General features: G+C 38.2%; 3 protein-coding genes and 1 non-coding gene across 5 annotated transcripts in view; 2 read left to right on the top strand and 2 right to left on the bottom strand.

The window, feature by feature from the left end:
- Nucleotides 1-4,452, bottom strand: part of ppil2 (peptidylprolyl isomerase (cyclophilin)-like 2) — a 32,484-nt gene extending 28,032 nt beyond the window's left edge. Inside the window, exons 1-5 of the mRNA XM_063490593.1 lie at nucleotides 4,305-4,452; nucleotides 4,070-4,119; nucleotides 3,302-3,347; nucleotides 1,645-1,707; nucleotides 890-941 (exon numbers count right to left, since the gene is read on the bottom strand). Of these exons, the coding sequence (XP_063346663.1) occupies nucleotides 890-941; nucleotides 1,645-1,707; nucleotides 3,302-3,347; nucleotides 4,070-4,119; nucleotides 4,305-4,336 (243 nt within the window). The 5' untranslated portion in view covers nucleotides 4,337-4,452. The remainder of the gene's footprint in view (nucleotides 1-889; nucleotides 942-1,644; nucleotides 1,708-3,301; nucleotides 3,348-4,069; nucleotides 4,120-4,304) is intronic.
- Nucleotides 4,453-6,000: 1,548 nt separating this feature from the next.
- Nucleotides 6,001-16,709, bottom strand: LOC134639445 (STAM-binding protein-like A). The gene is made up of 10 exons (XM_063490632.1): nucleotides 16,575-16,709; nucleotides 12,694-12,918; nucleotides 12,494-12,569; nucleotides 12,306-12,401; nucleotides 11,246-11,624; nucleotides 10,909-11,033; nucleotides 10,319-10,456; nucleotides 9,221-9,333; nucleotides 9,000-9,099; nucleotides 6,001-6,946 (listed from the first exon to the last, which is right to left on the bottom strand). The coding sequence occupies exons 2-10, from the start codon at nucleotides 12,894-12,896 to the stop codon at nucleotides 6,890-6,892; spliced, it is 1,287 nt and encodes a 428-aa protein (XP_063346702.1). The 5' UTR covers nucleotides 12,897-12,918; nucleotides 16,575-16,709; the 3' UTR covers nucleotides 6,001-6,889.
- Nucleotides 16,710-17,312: 603 nt separating this feature from the next.
- On the top strand, nucleotides 17,313-17,384 carry trnap-ugg (transfer RNA proline (anticodon UGG)). The gene has a single exon. It is a non-coding gene; the product is annotated as a tRNA-Pro (tRNA).
- A 1,212-nt stretch (nucleotides 17,385-18,596) lies between these two features.
- slc39a14 (solute carrier family 39 member 14) overlaps nucleotides 18,597-22,568 on the top strand; it is a 29,346-nt gene continuing 25,374 nt past the window's right edge. For both annotated transcript variants that reach the window (XM_063489556.1, XM_063489555.1), the window contains exon 1: nucleotides 18,597-18,808. The gene's annotated coding sequence lies outside the window, so the exon portion shown is untranslated. The remainder of the gene's footprint in view (nucleotides 18,809-22,568) is intronic.

Raw genomic sequence — 22,568 nt, 5'->3', positions numbered from 1 at the left:
TCCAAGTGACTTCTTCTATGTGAAAAGGGAAAGACTCTGAATCGAGGAGGGGGCCTAAGGGTACATCTTTCGCCATCTTACAATGCTGTGATTGCAGCCATTCCCCAACTGACTGTGAATGGTACTCATGGCCATTGATCAGTGGGCTTTGTTCAGTGGTTGTTGATCAATGTTCATGAGAATTTGCATATTAATGATCAAGGAACTGACCTCCCAGCCCATTGTTCCTTCAGTGGGCTGGTTTCAGTCATTATGCAAATGTACTGTTTATAAGGTTTGGGGAAACCTGCAGTCAGCTGAGACTGAAGAAGTCACTTGGATGAGTGACGAAACGTTTCTCCCACTGACAACGCTACGTCCAGATGAACAGAATCAACTTTTGGAGATACAGATGTGCTGTATATATTCATCACTGATAACTATACTTGTTAACTTTAAACAAAATGTCCGGCATTAACACTGTATTTGTGAGCAGCATCTTTCTCTTACTTATAATAAAAGCTTGAATGTGAAAGAGGAGCTGAACTGGTTATAAAGATAATAATAACATGTTATACACAGCCTTACCCTAAATATTATTCTTATCATTGTAAGACAGTGACCGCTACAGCGGTAAATAACATGTTTGCCTTGCAGGGTCAAGGTAAAAACTTGATATTCTTCTGAATTTAAAATTTATAAACAGCTTAAGGTCAAGCTAACCCAACTCTAAGCTATTGAATTCCACCTCCAGCTTTTATAATTGGCTTCCTCGGCTAATATTTAAGGTCATGTTTTTATAGAAAATTGTGTTCATTTCTTTTTGCGTTGGATGATTAAAACCACAATTTCTGTAAATGAGAGCAGCTTATGGAGCAGTTAGATCATGAAGGAATCGTTGTCTCCTCACCTCTCCAGAGATCGGGTTTGTACCATACTTCTTAATCCACGGAACAATGCTCCTAAAACAGGAAGTACACAGTAAATCATTTTTTAGGTTATGCTAAAAGCAAGAAAGGAGATGCAAAAATATGTAAGAGATACATTATGTTGTGCAAAATTATTTATGCCAAGTGAGATGTCAAGTCGCACATCAGATAAATCATCAAAAAAAAAAGAAAAGAAAAATCACCTTCATAAGCCAAAACTGAAACAAAACTGATATTTGATTGGTTTTATTTAACAGAATTAAGGCAAGTGTGACATATCCAAGCTTCCTTTGTGTTAGCTGGCTTGATAAAGCCATATTTTCACTGCAACAACTTAATGACTGAAACAAGACACATAAAGTTTGCGCTTCTGCAACTTTTCTGTACAGCTTCATCAAGTGGCAGAAATAAGATATAGCCGATGAAACTGCATGTATAATATCTATTCCTTCAGCATAGACTATTTAATTTATCATGCTTAGAGCATGTCATCAGGAAAAGAATCACTACATTTGTGCCGCTTCTGGATGATTTTAAACCAAAACTCTGAACATACAGCAGGAGGTTATGTGTTCAGCATATGTTCTAATCCAGCCGGGGTTAAATACACTGAAAACTGTCCATTAATGTTGCCTCGCAGTACACACTCAGAGCTTCTTCCAATATCTTCTTCCAAGATCTGCCTGGCTACTGTGGGTGTTATGTGAACACTTAAAGGCATCAGACATTTACTCACAGCAGGTCGAAGACGACTCCCTCCTCAGTGCAGACAGGATACTCAAATGGCTGAAGGGACAAGCTGAAATATGTCACGGCACAAGTGTCAAACTCACTTCAGCTCATCAATTAACCAACGTTCGTCTGTATAGCATCTTTCAGGCAGGTCAGTACAACTCAAAATTATTCACAGATGACAACAAACCAATAAAAAGACATAACAAGAGTTAACAAAGCAAAGCAAATAACATACTATAATAAGGAATTCAAATTAAATTAGGAAAAATTCAATTCACTTAAAAATGTTTAAAAAGGTTAGATAAAATATGCTGTAAAGTACAATATCCACCAATATAAAAGCACCAATCAGTGAATAAAAATAAAATGATGTAATGATAAATAAAAATACAAACAGTAAAATGGGAAAAAAAAAATTACTAATCAAATAAGGTAAAAAAAAAAAAATAAGTGACTCATGCAAATGTTGAGATGGAGAAGGGAGTTTGAGTTTAAACATTTCCAGCTGCAAGTTGGGGAACAAGAGCTAAAAACTGGCCACCCAGATGTTTGTCAGGGGAACTGGTCATACTCTGTCAGTATGAACTGATGGGAACAAAGCTATGACGTACTTTAAAAACAAACAAACAAAAAAAGCAGTTTCTGAACAGAGCAGGATTTGATTCTATACATGGGGTTTAAAATTAGTTCAATTTTCCTTCCCTTCCTAATAAGTCACCTGCCAGTACTAAGAGAACAATTTGTTCCCAAAGGGACCAAACAACTGCATAATAAAACATCCTTCTTTTAATATTATAAGAAATACAGGTTTAAATTTAATGCATTTGCAAAATAGATGAACAGCCTGGAATCTCTTTAAAAAATAACTATAATTATTTACTTTGCTCTTTATGATAATTTGGAGAAATCTAGAAATGATTCTAACTTTCTAGACACTGCAATTTTTCTAACATCGCCTCACCAGGTGAGGCGGAGAAAAATTTGAGATGTCAGTGACTTCACTGCAGTTTTCACACTTCACAAAGCCATTCAGGCGCCAGGCTGGACCCCCAAACAGTACAACAAATACTCAGTCGTTTACAGCTATTGAACAAAAACATGTTCAGATGCAGATTTACCAGCAAAGACATTATCTAACTGTCTTCTAAAGGTGTAATGGGTTGGCCGGCAATTTTTTTTCTAAAGTGCCTGTTCTTGGTCGTCATCATCATGTTCTTCTTTTGGCTGCTCCCTTTAGGGGTCTCCACAATAATCATCTGACTCCATCTTACCCTCTCTCTATCATCCTGCTCTGTCACACCAACTCTATGCATGCCCTTCTTCACTACATCCAGAAAACATCTCTATGGTCTTCCTCTTTTCCATCTCCCTGACAGCTCCTTCTTTAAAATCATCTCCATCTCAGCCTTGCCTCTCTACCTTTGTCTCCAAATCACTTAACCTGATGTGTTCATTTCTAATCCTGTCAAATCCTGCTCACCCCCAATTAAAACAGTCTAGCATCTTCAGCTTTGCCTCCTCTCTTTTTGTCAGTGCCACCATCTCCAAACTACACATCACAGCAGGCTTCACTACCATCCTTCTCTTTTCCTCTATCACTTTACTCTTTTGTCGCTTTCTAAGGTGCCTCTTCTCATAATAAACGAGTCTCCTGTTACCTGCAGTGGTCGAAGGGAAGCCGTCTGAAGTTTGCTTGTGGGATTTCTGGAAAGTAAATACACAAAGAAAATGTAAGACAAGTAAAAATCAGTTTCATTTTTAAGGACTAAAAACCACTGACAAACCCCCGATCAAGTAGAGCAGTCCTCAGCACTTTTTACCATTACATTCAGTAATGTATATACCTTTACATATTGTACATATATTTATTACTTTTTAGATTAGCCATTTTTATATTTTGCTTGTTTTACATTATTGTATTTTGCACAACTCTGTTGCTTGTGAAGCTCGCACACAAGAATTTCACTCACATGTACTGTACCAGTGTACCTGCACATGTGATGTGACAATAAAAGTGATTTGATTTGATTTGATTTACCTTCAGAGGCTCTGGTTCATTTACAGTACTTTAGCCATACTTACCAAATATAACATTACTTATAACGATTAACTATAGATATTGTAATCCGTGCAATTAAATATGACTCAATGATAAAAATATATATATATATATAAAAATCAATTCAGAAACATGATTTCAAGCAGCTAAACAAACTAAAGCCCCAAAAACAACAAACAGCATAAAACTGAATTCCCTTAAAGGCGAAACCCTTCTGAACACGCCTGTGTTAAAGCTTAGTGAGGTAGTCTGAAAGGACGCTGCAAAAACTTGTATAAACTTATATAAAAGACAAAAATAAATAAATAACATGAACAGTGTCTCCACAGACGCTGGTTTTAACCAGTTAGTCTGAAAATCAGCTCACCTGCTCGTTTTCCTCCATAAAAGTTCGTGTACTCTGTACATGTGATGTACCTGTAAGGGTTAAACAAAACACAGGTGAGACAACAAAGGCAACGATACAACTTTAATTATAACACTTTAAACTGGTAGTAACGCAACACTCAATACGCTAATGTGGGTTAGCTTGCTACTAGCTTCTTAAGTGCTAACGGTGGCCAAACAAGCCCGTTTCAGAGCTGTTTGATGCTCACGCTTACATTTTGTCTTTCTGGTGCTGTCGCTTCCCCATTTTGACTGATTTTGCAGGTCTGAAGAAATATCCTCAGTCACAAAATAAAATATTAAGACAATAACACGCAATAACCACTGTGTGCCTTTCCTATCTTCCTGTTTACGTTCTTTGTCTTCGTCGTGATTAACTGTACACCGTATGTAACAGCTGCACTCTGCTGCCCCCTATCGACAGTCCGGTAAAAACATTTTAAGCATTGAAAAACGCTTTACTGAAAAAACAAAACAATTAAATAAGGGGCTATACAAAATCATGTAGTTCGGTCAGAAATAGAGTATTGTGACTCTCTGTAGAGATAAATTGTAGGAATTTTATGAAATATGTAAAAACAGTGTTTGTTTGTTTGTTTGTTTGTTTGTTTGTTTGTTTTACCATCATTGAAGTAAAATGAAAGGGTGACAACCACAGCCTAATTTGGAGTTCCCTCAGACACACTGTATCATACTGTATTTTTTAAATCAACAATTTTGTGTTCTATGTCTTTTTATGTCACAGTTGAAAAACTGTTTTCTCATTCATTCTGTGAGCCTGCAGTTCATCTATTTTACTTTTGGGGACTGCAAAGCACACTTAGCAGAATTTACGTTGAGCAGAGAGAGCATCTACTGGGGCTCATAAGAGCACTTGAAATGTTACACAAAACAGGTTGATCATAATTTTTATGTGATAAATCATAGTCATACAAAATAAAAACACCAATCAATTTTTGCTGCTTTTTTTTTACCCTTATGTCAAATTTTTTTTGTTGCTATGTTTATTATATTTTATTGCTGCTATTGTTCTTGTATTATTGTGAGGTGACCTTGAGGGTCTTAAAGGCGCCTATAAATAAAATGTATTATTATCATTATTATTATCCATTTGAGCATATTCAAGCTGCCATAAGCCAGAGAGACAGGGTCACAAAAACAAAATATTTTAATAAATATTTTTAACAGGCTGACAAGTTGTTACTAACTTCCGCTGCCTGTGTCAGAGATGGGGTCGCGTCCACGCACACTGTAACTGCTTTGCCAGTAGATTGATACAAGGAAGATACAGAGCCAAATGTCAAATGATCTTAACCTGGAGCCAAACAAAAGCTATGTGCGCATTTACGCACTTGGCACGGTAGCACTATCTGCAAGGCACAGATCAGACACGTTTTCAGCTTTATAAAGTGGAATATAAGGTGACCTCCACGCCAGATTTAAAACTGATTTATCCACAAGATTCTCAGACAATTTCTAACTGAAGAGTTTATGTTTACATAAAAAACACAAACTTTCCTTCAGTTGCCTAATTTGTCAGACAGTCTGTTTCCAGAAAAAACAGCGTGTGTAAAACCTGTGCTTACCCTCTATACTTTTGGAAAGCATTTTATTCGTTCCTCATGGGTCTGCTCGATTTTGATCCACTATTTTGGGTTCTTCTTAGTAGAAGGCTTCATATCACTGAACTTACCAAACTGCCTGCGTTTTCACAAACTACAGGCTCACTTATGTGAAATGATCAATTTTCTTCATTACAAATCCGCTGAATCGTCCAGAAAAGTCCCGTCCTGTCCGAGCTTTGGACACGTATTTGTCTTCATCTTCTTTTTCCTCTTGCACTCTGTGTAGCTGCATCTCTTATTTCTGACATCATTTCTCAGTGTACAAACATAACAAGACAATACAGGATAAATTCATCCACAAGTTTATTCTTTTCTTGGCAATTAATTTCGTAATTATGGCTAATCATTGACTTCTAACAAGAGAAGGGAGCAAACAAAACTGGTTACAGAGGCATGATCCAGGGCCTGGTGGTTAGTAAAATGTTGTAATGTGGAGCATTCAGGTACATTCAGATTGCACACTTGTCCTCTGAAATGTGAACACATGATAAAGATCTACCAACCCTTTATCCAAGAAACAATAAGGACGTTTTTAAACTTCACACAGACACCTTTAACGGTAGAGGATGATCTGGAGTGATGGGGTATAAAAATAGAATACAGCGCAGCAACACAAGCACTGCCTGCATACCTGAGTTACAACTTGCTTTCACTTCTCTCATCACTCATTTAAAAGAACATTGAATAAATTAAAAACTCCACACTGGACTTCATCTTGCACACTGAAAATCTCAAAAACAAGTTTATGTTCTCATCCTTGGCACGTTATCCTTCAGGCAGAAACCAAAATGTGACGATGGTGCAAGAAAGGTTTGGGTTACCAGACGTGCGTCTCTCACTGATGAACAAACATTTTTATTAATGACAAAAGGAAAGAAGTACACCACACACTGACAGAAACAAAGGGCCCCAAGAGCCAGTCCTTTAGCTGGATCGCAGTTGCTTGTTTGGAAAGTGCAACAATATGTGGATTATCTTCTTAACAGAACAAAAAACATAATAAAAAGAAAAACGTCTGCAGCGTTGTTCTCTTTGAGAACAACAGAGGTCCATAATTATGGTAAACTCGCGGCCAGCATCTGCTCAGAACCGCCCTGAAAATAAAAATGAGTGTTTTTTCCCCAGCTTGATAAAACAGTCTGTGAGTGTTTTGGTGAAAAAAAAAAGGAACGAGATCACCGCAAATCCATCATGGACACGGTGCCATCAGTGATGGTGACATGTCCGGCGTGCTGAAAAAGGAGAAACACATTTCAGTGACATGCTCACACAGTTAGCCACTGTGGGGTACGGTACTCCAGGAAGAGTACAGTAACCCCCCACCCCCAGCAGAGCCAAATAAGAGCTGGACTGGGAATCACAGCAGACGTTTCATGTGGCGGCAGATATACATCTCCTTGTGATCATAGCAAAGTACTTTTGAAATATTTATTTCTTGGTTTACGCTCTCTTAACATTAATTGGCATGCTGTTGGCCAAAGATGTGGACAGTGAGCCATTCATAAAGCTGTAATATCACATGTTTGCACACAAATAACTTGTGGAAAAATCCTTTTAAATTCTATTTTGGGACAAAAATAATCAGATTTCTCAAGCTTTTGTTTTTTTTAAACAGATTTGATTCTATACATGCAGTTTTTATGCACAGGCTCAGTGATGAGGCTCTCATTACTGATGAAATAAATAAAAAAAATCAATTCTCAGGAAGATTTTGGTAGTTTGATCTGATGAAAGTTATCCAGCCCACAGATTAGCACAGATTTAAAACCGGATGGCCTTCCTGATGCAACCCTCCCATCTATCCGCCTTTGGGACGGCCATTGTGAGGACACTAAGCTTGCGACTCCCTGAGGCTGGATTTGTGTCTCCTCCTTGTTTGGATCCTGGGATTTTTCACATGTTAGAGAAATGTGTTAATATGTTTAAGTTATTTTATTGAAAAAGTAATAATCAAATCTATTTAAGATGACATGAAAATAAATCTGTTTTATTTTTCTCTATGAACCTTTAATCTGACTGAGATACTGCAGTAAATATAAGAAAACGCCTCCTATTAAGTAGATTTGAGTACTCTTTGAGTTAACTGACCTTTTAAAAGTGACCCAAATATCTCATTAAAGGGAGAAAGAAAAAGCAACACTAAACCCTTGGTCATCACTTCATCTGCACTTTTTTGGCAGTAAGCCCTGCCCGTCCCAAAAATCATATACGACTTTCCACAGAAAACTGTGCACAGTACATTTATCTGTAGGGAAGATAAACTGTACTCTACAGCTGCGGGAAGCAAATGTGGGACATTTATTTCGAAACAGATCTTTATACTGGAGTGTTGCATCTACCTCCATACCACCCTGGCACTTTAAAAAAAAACAGGCACGTCAGAGTTTTTAGTCATACGTTACAAACATGTTTACTTTTTGCAAGACTACAGTTGGATTCCTTTTGAGCTTATTTCCCATCATGCACATAGTGGAAATTTACAAGCAGAAAAACTGGAGCAGAAACAAGGAAGGAGCTTTTGGCCACACCTGCAGTTTTGTGTGGAGTAGTTTGTTCTAAATAAAGATAAAAGAGCTTTAAAAAATAAAAAAAAATCTGGCAGAATGTGGGCACGGCATAGAGAGAGCGCAGACTTTGAAAACTTCAAATAATGTTAAACATGGCTGACTTTATTGGAACGCCAAGACAGGAAAAAGACTCAGTTTCCTGACCACCAAACAGCAGATGATGATGATGCAATCCCACTACAGCTTTAGTTAGACCGTTGAGGTTTTACTGCGACACTGAAATCACTTTAATAGTCATTTGGTGTGAGGCCAATACTTTTCCTTGTTACAACTGGCTGGTTAGAGGCAAGTAAAATAAGTTTCCAGGGGAAGTGGTGAGGCTCAGTCACTCAGTCTGTCAAGATGAGATTATTTTTACATCATTATTAACGATCCTTCGAAAGATAAAAGACTCCAGTTAGTCATTGGAAATTATAATCCTGTTTAAACACTTTAGGATTTTCAAAATAAAATGCAACTCCAGTTATAGGAGTTATAGAAAATAATCTGGATGCACAGAAAAATGCAAGATGTTCTCAATAAAAGCCACCAGTTAATTATAGGATGCTTTAGTGTTTTTCCTTTTTTGTGCCACTTACAGGTAAATTTGTTTCTATAATCCTAAATCATCTATATAACTTCAATATCACCAGAAATTGCATCATTTTCTTTAGCGATACAAATTCTTTCCATTTGCGACAACACTGCATCTATGGCTTCACAGCACAGATATACTTACTGTAAATAGAGGTGGCTCTTTGCTGTGAGGATGAAACCCTTTCTGTTTACATGTGGAAATCTCATCTGTTCCCCGATCTGTCAATCTGAAGTAGCCAATTCTGAAACACACACACACACACACACACACACACACACACACACACACGGTTAGATCACAGAAAAAGACAAAAAAAACATCCCGTAGTTTGTAAAGACAGGACACTGAGTTCTCCCACTCACTCGTTGAATTTAGGCGAGCAGACTATAGCGATGGCCTCTGGCAGCATGATCTGGTAGGAGCAGTGCGTGTGGAGGTCGACGCTGGACAGGAAGGCTGTCTGTGTGGGGTGAGTCTGGGAAACACAGAGGGCAGACCTCAGTTTACTTCAGTGCTCATTACACAGCAGAACAGGACCAGTGGTAACCATGAGGACTTCTTCTTGTGAGCCAAACTGTAGTTTATGCAGGTCAGAATGTCTAAAAAAAGGTTTAACTATACACCTGAACAAATACAAATTCGAAACCAATAAGTGAACAGTGAACAGTTTTACATTAGGCGGCAGGTTTTAGTACCTACTCGGCACTTTGGTTGATACGAGGTTCCACACAGTTAAGCAGCATTAAAGTACGATTCATTACTGAAGAATGTGATGGGTGGTTTCTAATGCCTCTGTTTAGACAGTTTTTGACAGCCTCCATTAAACAGTCCTCAATTTTAGCTTCATATTTGAGCGTTGCTTCTTCCTGTTCTTGTCGCTATTCTCAGAAAGGTTGCTTCCTATCAGTTGACCTGTTTTTGTAGATGCAATGAGGTTGCAGTTATATTTTTACTCGTGTGACTGAGCCATTGGTTTGCTCTGAGTTAGGAAGAATCTCAGTATGAGGTGAGCGCTCTTATTTGCAGTATTCACAGAGTATTTTATTTATTTAATACAATGCTAATATTTGGTGTTGTTGTATTAATACAATATCACCACACAAAATATTACGATACCTTTTCCCCTCAGCCCTCGTGAACACATGAGGAAAATCTATTTTAGTGTGAAATCAGACACAGAGGATTACCTCACAGTGACCTCCTTTTTAAGACATTTTACAGAGTGGCTTTGGTGACGTCTTTATCTTCTGGTTATCGTCTTATTTATCATCTATGCCTGATTTTACTCCTATAATTTACACGCATTTATATTTTTCTCTTCTGACATGCTCTTCTTTTAAAATTTCAGTGAGTAATGTTTTAATCTATTCTTTGAATAAAGTTTATAAGCTAAGCTGATTGGTGTGAGTGACTCTGATTATTCGTCAGCACTGACGCCAACCTGCCCATCTTTTACTCACATGTATCCAGCCGAGTGTGATGAGATCATACTGGTCCTGTATGAGGAAGAGTTCCTCCTCGTTTTCCGTGTCACAATAGTCCGGTCCGCCGCACTGCTTTGGTACGATGACGTGGGTCACAGTAAACGCATTTCTGGTCTGGACCAAACACAAAAAGCGTCTTGCTTTTACACTCCTTTAAATTATGCATGTCCTGCTGTCTGCCAAAGTGCTACCCAAGGCCACTGCCTGCACAAAATTAACACTGAGCACTTACAGAGCAGCTGCTAGCAAAAACGCTCACTCATGCTCATAAAAAAGTGGAAAGAGCTTGAAGTTAACCCCACCAGCAAATGATATAATGTAAACAATGGGCAGAGTAGCCAAAGAGCAACGAGATAAGAGTCAAATTATCTTCTAAACCTCTGAGGAGGGACATCAACTGTTGTTTCATTTAAAATCCACATTCATAAAACGTTCACAGCCTCAGGATTATTGACACAACATTTAGCACCTCTGGGCTCAAGGGCTGCATAAAAGCATTTATTTAAAGTCATTTTTCTACTTCAGTGCTATCACTCCAGCATAGCTACACTGTTCCAGCTTCTTACCAGTTTGCCACATAGGATGCCACAAGTTTCTACAGCTCTGCTTGTGTTGGCCTCAGCCAACCTCAGAAAGCTCCGGCACAACTCAGCAGGAACAGCCAACTGCCGAAGGGCATCCACCATTGTATCTGCAGAGACCATACACAAAAGCTGAATGGGAAAGTTAGACTCTTGTGAGATTCTGAAACAAGTCATGGTGCAAACAAACAAACAAACGAAATTAAGTAGGTCAGGGGGGAAAGAAATCAGCTCAGAGGAATAAATACTTTCACCCAGGAGCAGGGCAGCGCTTTAAATCCTGTGAAGGCCAGCCCACCGTGACACAAAAGAATGAACTCACTGTTATTCCCCGGGCTGACCAGAGACCCCGGCTTGAGTGAGCGGTCAAAGCTGGGCGGGCCAGTGGTGGGTGTGCCGATGGATGTGGGAGGGTGGTTGGACAGTTCTCCTGGGATCTGAGGAAAGGTAGGGGAGACTAACGGGGGGCCCTGGATGCCTGGGATGAGGGGTGTGTCAGAGGAAGGCTCAGCCGGAGTGGCAAACTCCAGAAGCACTCGTTGGCGCTCCTTCTCCAACTCCTGGCGGCGGATCATCTCCTCAAAGGCACTGAACTGCTCCTGCTCCCGCTGCCGCCGCTGCATCTCAGCCACACGTTCCCGCTCTGCGTCCAGCGCTCGCTGCTTGGACTGCTCCCGCGCCAACACCTCCTCCTCCTCTTTCTGAGCATGTAGCAAACACATCACATACTGGCTTAGTTTCAGCCGTGGTTTCTCTTTTTGGTCCTTTTTTAAACTGCGAGATTAAATGTATTGATCTTCTTGATGATGAAACAAGTTTGTTGTAGAACAGTTTGTGTGGCACATGAACTGCTACTGATTGACTATTCAAGGTCAGTTCAGGTGCATATTAATGAACTGTGATATGAGGTTACTGTGGGGCTTGTTAATGATTCACCTGCTTATGGACTTTAAATGTAAATTGTTTTTTATTTAATTACTTCTAATCTCTTAAACTTTTCCAGTGTGACTTAACCTCCTTGGACCTGGCGTCCACATATGTGGACATCACATTTTGGGATGTCTAGACCAAAATACAAAATTTTACTCTACAAGGGCCTGATAACCACTTACGAGGACATTATACTGCAAATGTTCTATTGAAATTTAAAACAAATGTCCTCATATGTCAATCTTATTTTTGTCAGAGATAAAATCAGGTAAAAAAAAAAAAAAAAAAAAAGAAAACTGGAAATTCTTTGTTTTTACATTCATCAGGTCCCAAACAGCCCAAATAGCAAAGAGAATTTAAAAAAGCATGCCATGAAAGAGTTCGGGTCTTAGGAGGTTAATGCAGCAATGTGATGCAAGGGTGTAAATTCACAAAAGAGTGTTTCAGCTCACCTTTTTGACAAGATATTGAGCATATTCCTGTTCAAATCTTTTCAGTAGAGCCTTTTTGAGAATCTCAGCCTGAGGAAACGCAACATCCTTCAGTTTCTGTAGATTAATCAGAATGAAGTAAGTGTCAAACTTTCCTTGAAAACAATTAGTAATGCAAAAAACCAAACAAAATAAAACTGGATGACCACCTTTAGTGTGTCCTTTTTCTCAGGAATGTTGGCTGTCTTGTAATCCCGATGCTTGGGAAGTTTTTCTATAAAGAGCCTTAGGAGGGGGAAAAAAAAAAATCAAGACCCATAAAGGTCAGAAAACTCTCGAGGGGGGTCTTTACGTAAACTCCTTCAGCTTATTTCAGTCAATATGGACAGAAATGTGAAAAGACACTCACGTAATATATTTATTGTAAAGGACAAAGGCATGCTCGATGTTGCCCTCCTCCGTGTAGATGTTAGCCATGCGGATCATCTCCATGCCTGAGCGGAAGTAGCGGCGTGGGGGCATGTCGTCATTAATCTCCACCGAGCTGCCCTTCTTGGTCAGGGCGCGGACGCGCTCCTCCGGTTGCAGGCTGACATCAGTGTGATCGGCCATCACGGCGGCTCAACCTGTAAGACTGGAGAAACAGGCTGACTCAGTGGAATCTTTAAGCCAATAGTGCATTCATAACGCCGGGTTTAAACATCCGAGAGCCTTTGAACACACCGTCAATCTGAATTCTGACTTGGAGGTAAAGCTAATCGTGATTATTTTGGTAATACTGAGAAAAAGACAATTTAACACAATTATTCAAATACTGTGTAATACCAGTGAAGTTGCTAAACTTGTAACTAAACTTTACTTAAAATAAATAAATAAGAAAGAAAAAACTGGACTAATAAAGGCAGAGTTTAGAATCACAGGGCAACAAAAATGAAGTGGTCACTAAAAGAGAAAACAAAGCTTCACGGTGGAATCATTTTATCTAGCTCAGGAATCTTGAACTTGCAGTGCGCCTACATACTTCACCTGGTGACTTATCCTATTACTTTGGCAGAACCTGAATTGCTGATAGTAGCATGGATGTATACATATAAAAGTCCTCCAAGTTATAGTTCCAAAAAGTCACCAAGGAAAAAATAAGAATTTAACATTGTTCAGACTTTTTTTTTTTTTGCTTTCACCACCAACACTGCTGGAGTAAGTTTGATCAGTTAATGGTTCACAGCTAAAATAAACCGAGACTGGTCTGCAATATAAACTTTTACCATTTTTAAAGCTAATATGCAGCTAAATGTTTCATTTATTACCAAAGTAGGCTACGTCTAATTTGATTTATTTGCAAAAACACAGGTGTTCATCCAGATTTCTTACTGATATAAACCCCAATAATAACAATAAACATCTTTCTAATATAATATAATCACCACATATAGTACAAATTATTATCACATTGTGACTCTATAATGCCACACATCAAAGCCAACTGGTACCTCCAGTTTTAATAAGTTAACTGTGCAATCCAAATAAGCACCAAATAAAAACTTTCTAATCAGAAACATTCACGGAAAATCATCATTTTCTGTTTCTTTGTCTCTTATGAAGATCAAATCTTATCTCCACATTCAAACTGTTCCACAGTTTCACTCCATGCACAGAAACACTAAACTTTCCCTGGTAGTACGCACATTCAGAGGTTTGAAGTTCCAAAAACTCCTTAAAATATAACTTTGTTCTCTCAAACAAAGCATGCTTTGAATATCATCTGGTAGGTTATTTTTGCTATGCTAATAGATCATTTTTCCCCGTGCCAGACTTTATAAACAATTAGACAACTTCATAAACGCTACAAAAATGCTGTATTATTGTAATGTATTGCAGGGATAATGTACAGAAACCATTCCCGCCTACGACCACTTCAGAATCAGTTAACCTAACATGCATGTCTTTTGGTCTGTGGGAGGAAGCAACAGTCCAGAAGAGACGTATATCAGGCTAACATGGAGAGAACCCACACAGGCACAGAAAGAAGAGGCAAACGCGGGAAATTGAAACCAGGAATTTCTTGCTGTGAGGTGATGGTGCTAACCACCAGATCACTGTGCTGCCCTCATCTAGATTATCAGACATTGAATTTTGACTAAAATTAAAATTAAATTAATTTCACTACTTGGAAGATAAACAAAGAAGCATATTTCCGCTCCTTTTTTAAGTTACACATGTTCATTGTGTATCTAAAACAGAAGGAAAAAATGTGCCGGTAATTTTATTTTTGTAAAACTACAAGTATGTAGTCCAGCTATTCAGCTCGTTTCAGTTTCAAGTGTGCATAATCCATCTCTTAACCTTTACCTACCAAACCAAAAACAACAAAATGAAGTATAAACAACAAAAAAAACCTGATTCTTCAGTGCAGAGTCAGACTTTCATTCTCAAACAGGAATTGGAAAGTCTAAGATGGTAAAAAAACAAAACTACAGAGCTAACTAGAGTGGGGAATAAATAAGAGAACATTTAGTTGGCCCCCTTTAAACCTCTAAAATGCTGCACATTGGTTTCACAGTTTTTATGTCAGACACTGCTTCATCTTCTTTCAGAACTCTCTACAACCTTCATGAGTCCTAAGGAAATGTAAATTTTATTAGAAGTTAACAGCAAGAAATAATCTTGAAAAAAAAAAAAAGTAAGGCATATCCAGCTGGAGTTTTTAACAAATGACTCTATTAGGAATTCACAATGACATCACTGGAAACTATGCGTGTATAGAGTATATTTTAAGTTAATTAATTCAGTAAGTATGTAGGAAACACAGACTCTCGTATACGCTAGCACAAAGAGGCAGTGTCCTCAGTATCAAGGCCACAACTCAGCCTAAAAATCACTGGCTGCTGAATATATTTAGGGAAAAAAAAACTGCTGGGAGGGTCGATTTGGTGTGACTCGAGGTTCTCTAGGCTTCATCAGCATGCTGACTAACAGTCAAATGGCTGCTATTGATTCTCCCATGATGGCTTCTTGGCTAGAAGGCACAGAAACACAGTGTATAAAGAGGCGGCCACTTCTTAACAGTTTAGCTCAAGAGGTGTGGCGCTGATAAAAGGAGAGGAGGGGTGGTACTGGTGGTTCACGGTGTCCGGTGCTATCTACCGTTTTCTTTCTACCATACACAGCTGCACAAACAGTCTTGTCCCCCCCCCCTCCAAAAAAAAAAAAAAAAAAAACCAATACAATTGTTTATGTATATATAGACCATATTATATATGGTCTATATAACAAGTTAGTAATATTACGTAACACATACTTAGTCACTGCTTTGTTAAGTCTAAATTATTTATGTTGCCCACATAAAGTAGATGATGAACATAAAACTAAGGAGATATTCATGGAGAAAAACTAAACTTTATTAACAATTACAACACTGATATCTGCATAAAATATTGAAACTTGTTTTGTAGACTCAGAATAGGCCTGTAGGAAGTGACTACCCGTGATGATATTTTTGGTAAACAAAATTTGCTTTATGAATAAGTGTCTGATTATAAAAACGGCTTAAAGATATTATGTATTTAAAAAAGGTGTTATTTTTCATTTGGCTCCAATACTCTTCTTCTAAGCAAGAAAGCCTAGAGAAACCTTAAACCTTTTAAAATGATTATCAAGTAATCTACCCTTATTGTAGACTCACACAGAATTAAAACAGGCCGAAGAGATGACACAACCACAGCAGGGGTTGGCAGCGTGTGATACTAAATTTTATAGTTGAGATAAACCCTCAAGAACTTCAGAAGCATTCAGTCATCAAATGCGGGTAAAAATTGGACTTCTCAACATGACTGTGTATTTTAAGTCTATATAACTATATAATATCAAAATTAACCTGCAATAAAAACACGAATAAGTTGCTTGACATAAATAAATTCCTTAGAAAATTTATTGACAGTATTTGAGAAAGTAACACATAAAAACCACAGTGACAGTAACTTTTATGTTTACAGTCAGTGTGATCTTTATAGAAACGGGTAAATTACAAATATGTCGTGTCAGACTTCGTTTTTTATCCAAACCATTTGCCAGCTCGGTCATGGCCTATTCAACCTTCAGGGTTGCTTTCACCTCCTTTAAAAACTTCACGACACTCCCTGTGTGTCACTATATTTTCCCATCGATCCCTGTATCCCTGTCACTGAACTGATCGAGCTCTTTAAAAACGTCGCGTTAGCCTGCGCTAAGTTAGCCTCTAATAAACGGGTAAAAAGCTCTCCACCTCTGTACAAATGCCATCATCCTTCTTACCTGATCGAGCCGTGAACCTGAACCCGAAGCTCCCACTGAACTACATACAAGTGGATAATAAACACGGTCAAATTACGGCCCCAAAGCTAATTGTTAGTGAGCTGCGCCTACAACAGCATCTGTACACTTCCGCAATCAAAGCAACTTCCGCCCGACTAATCCTCACGCAAGCGCAGAAGTATCCCTGTAATTTAGTTTCTTTCGAATGGATATGGGCTTTGTGTTGTGTTTAAATATATAGCTACACTGATCTGATTTTTAAAGGTGAAAAATTTCAGACAGAAAAATTTATTTATTTTAAGTATTTGATGGTCATTTTGCAGTCTTTTGCTATTTGTCTGTGTTGCTATTGATTTCATGTGTTTTCAAGCTTTTCCATATATAAAACATTTTCTAGCATTTCATTGGACAGTTCGCCTCGTACTTTACACACGCATGCGCTGTCCTTCCCCAGGTGGCCTTGTGCTCTGGTACTTTCCCTTGCTTAGTGATATGCATTTAAAACGGCTGGTCCAGAACAGCGGATGCGTTTCAGGCTGAATGGGGTGACGTCAGCCATCAGCCCAGGCACCAACCAATCAAACCACGGTATCATGAGAGAGAGAGCGACGTGGTTGCTCGTGCAGTCTGGCATCAAAATGTCGAGACCTTGATTACTGTGCTCAATAATCAATATACTGTATATTAACAATGTAACCAACAATTAGCTTAGCTCATTCTAATAGGGTGATGCAGCATGGCTCGTTGGTCTAGGGGTATGATTCTCGCTTTGGGTGCGAGAGGTCCCGGGTTCAAATCCCGGACGAGCCCTTTATTTGTTAATGCTGACGTGCTGTATGAGATCGTGGGCCCTTGGGCAGTAAAAAAAAAGTACACACATCCATTGATGTAGCGCACTTTATGCAGATGATTTCTCACTGTGGTTGTCAGGCTTATCTGCGTGTCTTTAGGGTACTTTGTGAGTTTATTAATTATATAATCATAAATAGAATTCACCTGAAATTTTCTGAATTACACGTTAGGGATGGAACAGCATATTTATTTTGCATTACTTTTTGTGATCACAGTTTACTCCACTATATTAATTGAACATTTAAGAATGAAAGTGGGAATATAAACCAAAAAATAAATGACAAATAAATTTGGAAAATAAATCCATCCACTCCTTCTTTTGTGGAGTTCTTACCATAATAACATATTTTTTTGCTTTGCCATATTTTATATCATGACCTGTATTTATTTTATTATATTAAATTCATTTGTGCTAGTTTTTTTTTTTTTACAGGGTAATCCTATCTACAGCAGGCAGAAAGGGAATCAGGTACGACAGTGAATGTGTACAGCCCTCTGTAAAACACAGTGGAAGCATGGTGATGGTTTGGCACTTTGTAGTGATTGCCGAGATCTTATCAAAGATCTTATCTTATCAAAACTGATGGAATTATGGACACAGAAAAATACTATGAGGATTTTGATCCATCATGCCATGTAATTTGAAGGGTGTCTGACTGGCAGAAGGTTTATTTTTCACAGACTAATCCCAAACAGACTGGCAATGCAGAAAAAGCATACTTGGATAGAAAAACACACAGAGGAGCACTATCCATCATGGATCAGGGTAGCCAATGTTCAATAATGATGACCTCAACATTATTGAATAGTCAACTACCTCACTTTTTGTTCAACAATAAACAACCTATAACAATCCTTTTTTGATCCTTTTAATTATAATTTAGGTAGTGTGGGATCATCTTGAGAACACGAAACACAACATATATATAACATGTAGAATGATACATAGCTGACTATAGTAAAATAGAATATGACAAAACATTAGTTAAACTAATGTTAGGTAAAAATTAAAAAAAGTAAAATAAATATAAATTTGAATGAAAAGTAATATAGCTCACGCATAATCAGGGTAAGGGGTTTTCGTGCAGTACCACCTTTGAACGCAAGGTGGCAGACACGACCATGTGGAAAAAGCCAGTGCGGTCTGTGACGTCACAGTGAAAACTACCACATCCTCCACGCGTCCCTGCTGCCAGGGGGTAAAAAGCAAACGTCCTGTCTGTGTGTGAACGACTGAGCAGTGCCGGATGGATCGTCCCCACCACAGCTGACATTTTCACTCCCTGTATTTGACATCGCGGTTCGTGTCGGAGCCACGGGAATTGAATTGTTGACAGGAATTGACGTCAAGCCTGATTTTCTGCTCCTAACAGTATCACCCGGTAAGCTAACTCTCCAGGCTAATCTAAAACCAGCTAATATACCTGACTCCAGGTTATCAGACCACTAAGATGAAATGTCTGCTCAGTTTTATTGATGAACACAGGGTAGTGTGTCCGTGTTTATTCAGCGTAAGCATTTAAGACCATAGCTAAATAATCAATTGTTTTTTTTAGTGTAGAAGCTAACATTATAAAGGTAGATAAGTAATCTTCAAGCTTTTTAACTAATTCAGTTTTGGGTTTAGTGTTCTCCACGATAATCCATAGAGTTGTCTTTGGAGAGAAATAAAGGAGTGCAGACAGGTGAGAGTCAGGTGTCTGTATAAATCTGCCAATAAAAAAAGAGTCCCTTTAGTGTATGCATGTAATATCTGTTTTCTGGCACACATTAAATCCCATTTTGGTCACTGGAAGTCGGCACTGTTACTCAGTACTACTACTGCTACTAATTTTTACTCAACTTATATGCAGATGTATTGCATAGGATGAGTTAATTGTTAATTTATCTTTTATTGCTCACACTGACAGTTGCTTAAACCTGTAAAGTCCACTGCCTCGTCAGTTGTTTAGGGTCGCTTGTAGTTTATAGGTCACATTATGAAATGTTATAGTTTATATTACAGTCTGCAGAAAGTTAAAAGTAATAATAATTAGGAGTATTGTGAATGAGGTTGGAGACTTTACAAGTATCTCAAAGGCCCTTTATTTTAATTGTTAACTTTACAATTCAGTTTAGTGTTTTATTTTGTTGTATTTCATTTTATTACTTTCAGTGTTATTGTTGTAAAATAACTACAGTGTGTGTACATACAGACACTATGGTTTGGAGATGTGAGCACAGAGGGGTGTACTACAAACATAGTTTAACACAGCCAGCCTTTCTTTGCATTAGCTGGTGTGACCAAACCTAAAACCACATTTGGGGATAAAAGATATCAAATTCTCTGTTAAGCTGACTTTCTGCTTCAGGCTCTGTGGGCTTTCACATATAAAGGGGCATGTCGCATATGTCATATGATTCTTCTTCCACACAAAGTGATCTCCATGAGTGCTGCCAACTGCAGAGACGTTATAAGATGACAATCTATAACGGTAAACATAAAGAATATGCAGAAAATCATGAGTCTGGTGATTTTGCACAGAGACCAGTAAAATAAACATTTTAATTCAAGTTAATTGTTTGATCGTTGAGTTCGCTCTCACTGCTGCTCCTTAGAAACCTTATCTCTAAGCTTTCGGCTGCACATTACGACTCTGAAATGTCCTGACTTTGCAAAATAAAATGTTACACATCTACCCAGTATCACTGATACACAGTCCAGATTTTGCAGACTGTGTTTGATTTTTTTTTTTGCTCCAGATATATTTTTAATATTATCTTGGACAGGTTAGCTATAAGTTTGTATGTAGAAGTATATTTGAAAACAGCATGGCTGACATGTGTTCGTTTGCTGCTAGAGGCTCGTTGGTCTAGGGGTCTGCTTCTTGCTTTGGGTGTGCGAGGTCCTGGATTCACATCCCAGATGGTATTAACCCCGTATTTTAGTATTATTTTTTGCAATGTAATGCAAGCAGGTCAAAATATACATTAATCATTTTTAAAGCAATGATGTGAAATTTGTTTGATGCTGAACTTTGTAAAATAAAAAAGCATGGCAGCTTTTCCTTTGACAGCTCTCTCCCTGTGCGTGCACCACCTACACAAACATGTTGTGCGTGGAGTGGAGCCAACACTAGACATGTGAAGGGAAATACTATTAATAGAATTTGGATTGCAGGTGAGAAATGAACAAAGATCTGATCTGAAAAGACGTGTCTGTTGTCACTGATGCATGATCTGGCTTTTTTCAGTCAGGATTAGACTGACATCTGTCCTCCTCCTGCCATCAGTGGTGCATTTTCGATATGAAATTGGAACGGGTGAGATGTTTCACTGCTTTCACAGGCCCGTTGGGTGATGTGCATGTGCCTTACTTTGTGTGCTAAAGGCCCTGGATTCATATTTTGTTTGTTCCACGCCTGTATGATAGCACATACTTTATATGTGCATTATCTGCAAGCACCTCAAGCTTTACAGTTATATACAACAAGATGCCTTACTTTATGTGTGAGTCTGTCGTTTTCAAAGGCTTTTCTGACTGCTATCATGGCTTGCTGTGCGGCTCGTTGTTCTTCAAGCATTTAACTTGTCCCAGGTCATGGTTTCCTTTCACTAATGGATTTCCAAAAATTGCGTAAAAAGTGCACGCAACAACAAAAACACTATAATCCAGAAACACGGTTTGCCGATCTGTTCAGCTGTTCGTGGCACTTCCTGCGTTGAAATAAACGTCATCGTGTTATCAGACCAAACTATCACGTGTCGGCCATTATTTGCAAAACCCAAATTTTACATCATTTTTGCAGGAAATGTAGTTGTTTTTCCCCCTCGGGCCGTTTAAATGCCCACTGGTGCTCCTGAAAGAAGTGCTACAGTTTCTGTATAATTCCAGGAACACTTAGAACTTTGACCTGTTGAAAATAGTTTATTTTGATGCACATGCTGCTTTTTGCAAATTGTGCACAATAATATTTATTTTTGTTTTTGCTGCTGTTTTTAAAAATGAGCTTATCTCAGAAAGTATGAAGACACTTAAAATAAACTTCCTGTGGTTGGAAACTATTTTGCATAATGTTTTTGCATTTATAGATTTAAGGGATATCTTTCACATTTCTGTAACTAGAAAAACGATTTTCAGTTTCTTTTGTAGTCTTTGCACTTTTTAGCAGTTTATGTAGTTAATATGGACTTAATGCATACCTATTATTAAAATTTGGGATATAATGGTTGTATTGATGCATAGCAACTTGAAATACTCCAAAAAAAGGCTCTACAGCATGTGAAAATGTAGCTTCAGTGGATTTTTTCTATGGTGGGCTTAAGGTTTACAGACAGACGCACTCACTCATATACTACCACCACACACGCAGACACACACGGATGCACAAAAACACAATCACGTGAGCACACATCAAATGTACATCATCTAGGAGACTGTCAGAAAGTGTTCAAGAAGATCCGCCCTCCACCTGCAACCCTGACTTGGATAAGAGCTTCAGTAAGAAATGCAGATTCTTTGAAACAACTTTATTCATGTTGGCTGCAGTCTAAAAATAATGTTACTGCACTTTATACAGCAGAACAACAATAACAAAAAAAAAACCATTTGCAGAGATATATATTTATTTATTTTATTTTATTTTATTTTATTTTATTTTATATATTTTGCCCCTGGATATCACCCTGGGTCAACACACCTGAATCAAATGACCAGTTCGTTACCAGGCCTCTGGAGAACTTCAAGACATGTTGAGGAGGTCATTTAACCATTTAAATCAGCTGTGATGGATCTAAAACCTGCAGGACACCGGCCCTCGAGGCCTGGAGTTCCCCGCCCCTGGTAGGGAGTATGATTCTCTGCAAGAGGTCCCAGGTTCAAATCCTGGACCAGCTTGTCTCTTTGTCTATAAGTGTGTTTGTGGTAAATGATTTGATTTCTGTAAACACCCCAAGCTGTACAATATTCAGTCGTCCTCTCAGCAATTACTTTATTGACATCTTTCATACAAGATCATTTCCAAGAGTTCAGTTTCACGTGCTTGTTTTATCCTGTTTTTGTGCTGATTTCAGTTATATAGTTAGATTCAATGACCTGTAGTTTAATTAGATTTTTTTTTTTAATTTGTACCTCACTCAGTTCATTTTTATTTTTTTAAATCA

Source organism: Pelmatolapia mariae, linkage group LG12 (assembly GCF_036321145.2).
Source record: "Pelmatolapia mariae isolate MD_Pm_ZW linkage group LG12, Pm_UMD_F_2, whole genome shotgun sequence".
Classification (NCBI taxonomy): Eukaryota; Metazoa; Chordata; class Actinopteri; order Cichliformes; family Cichlidae; genus Pelmatolapia; species Pelmatolapia mariae.
The sequence above is the reverse complement of the archived record's forward strand: the minus strand, read 5'-3'. Positions and strand labels throughout refer to the sequence as shown.

Excerpts from the sequence above, each read along its gene's own strand:
- LOC134639445 (XM_063490632.1), bottom strand. The coding sequence starts at position 12,896 with ATGGCCGATCACACTGATGTCAGCCTGCAACCGGAGGAGCGCGTCCGC. Across the intron at positions 12,570-12,693 it reads CTTTACAATAAATATATTAC|GCTCTTTATAGAAAAACTTC; the intron begins GTGAGTGTCTTT and ends CCCCCTCCTAAG. Across the intron at positions 6,947-8,999 it reads AAGAGCCACCTCTATTTACA|CACGCCGGACATGTCACCAT; the intron begins GTAAGTATATCT and ends CTCCTTTTTCAG.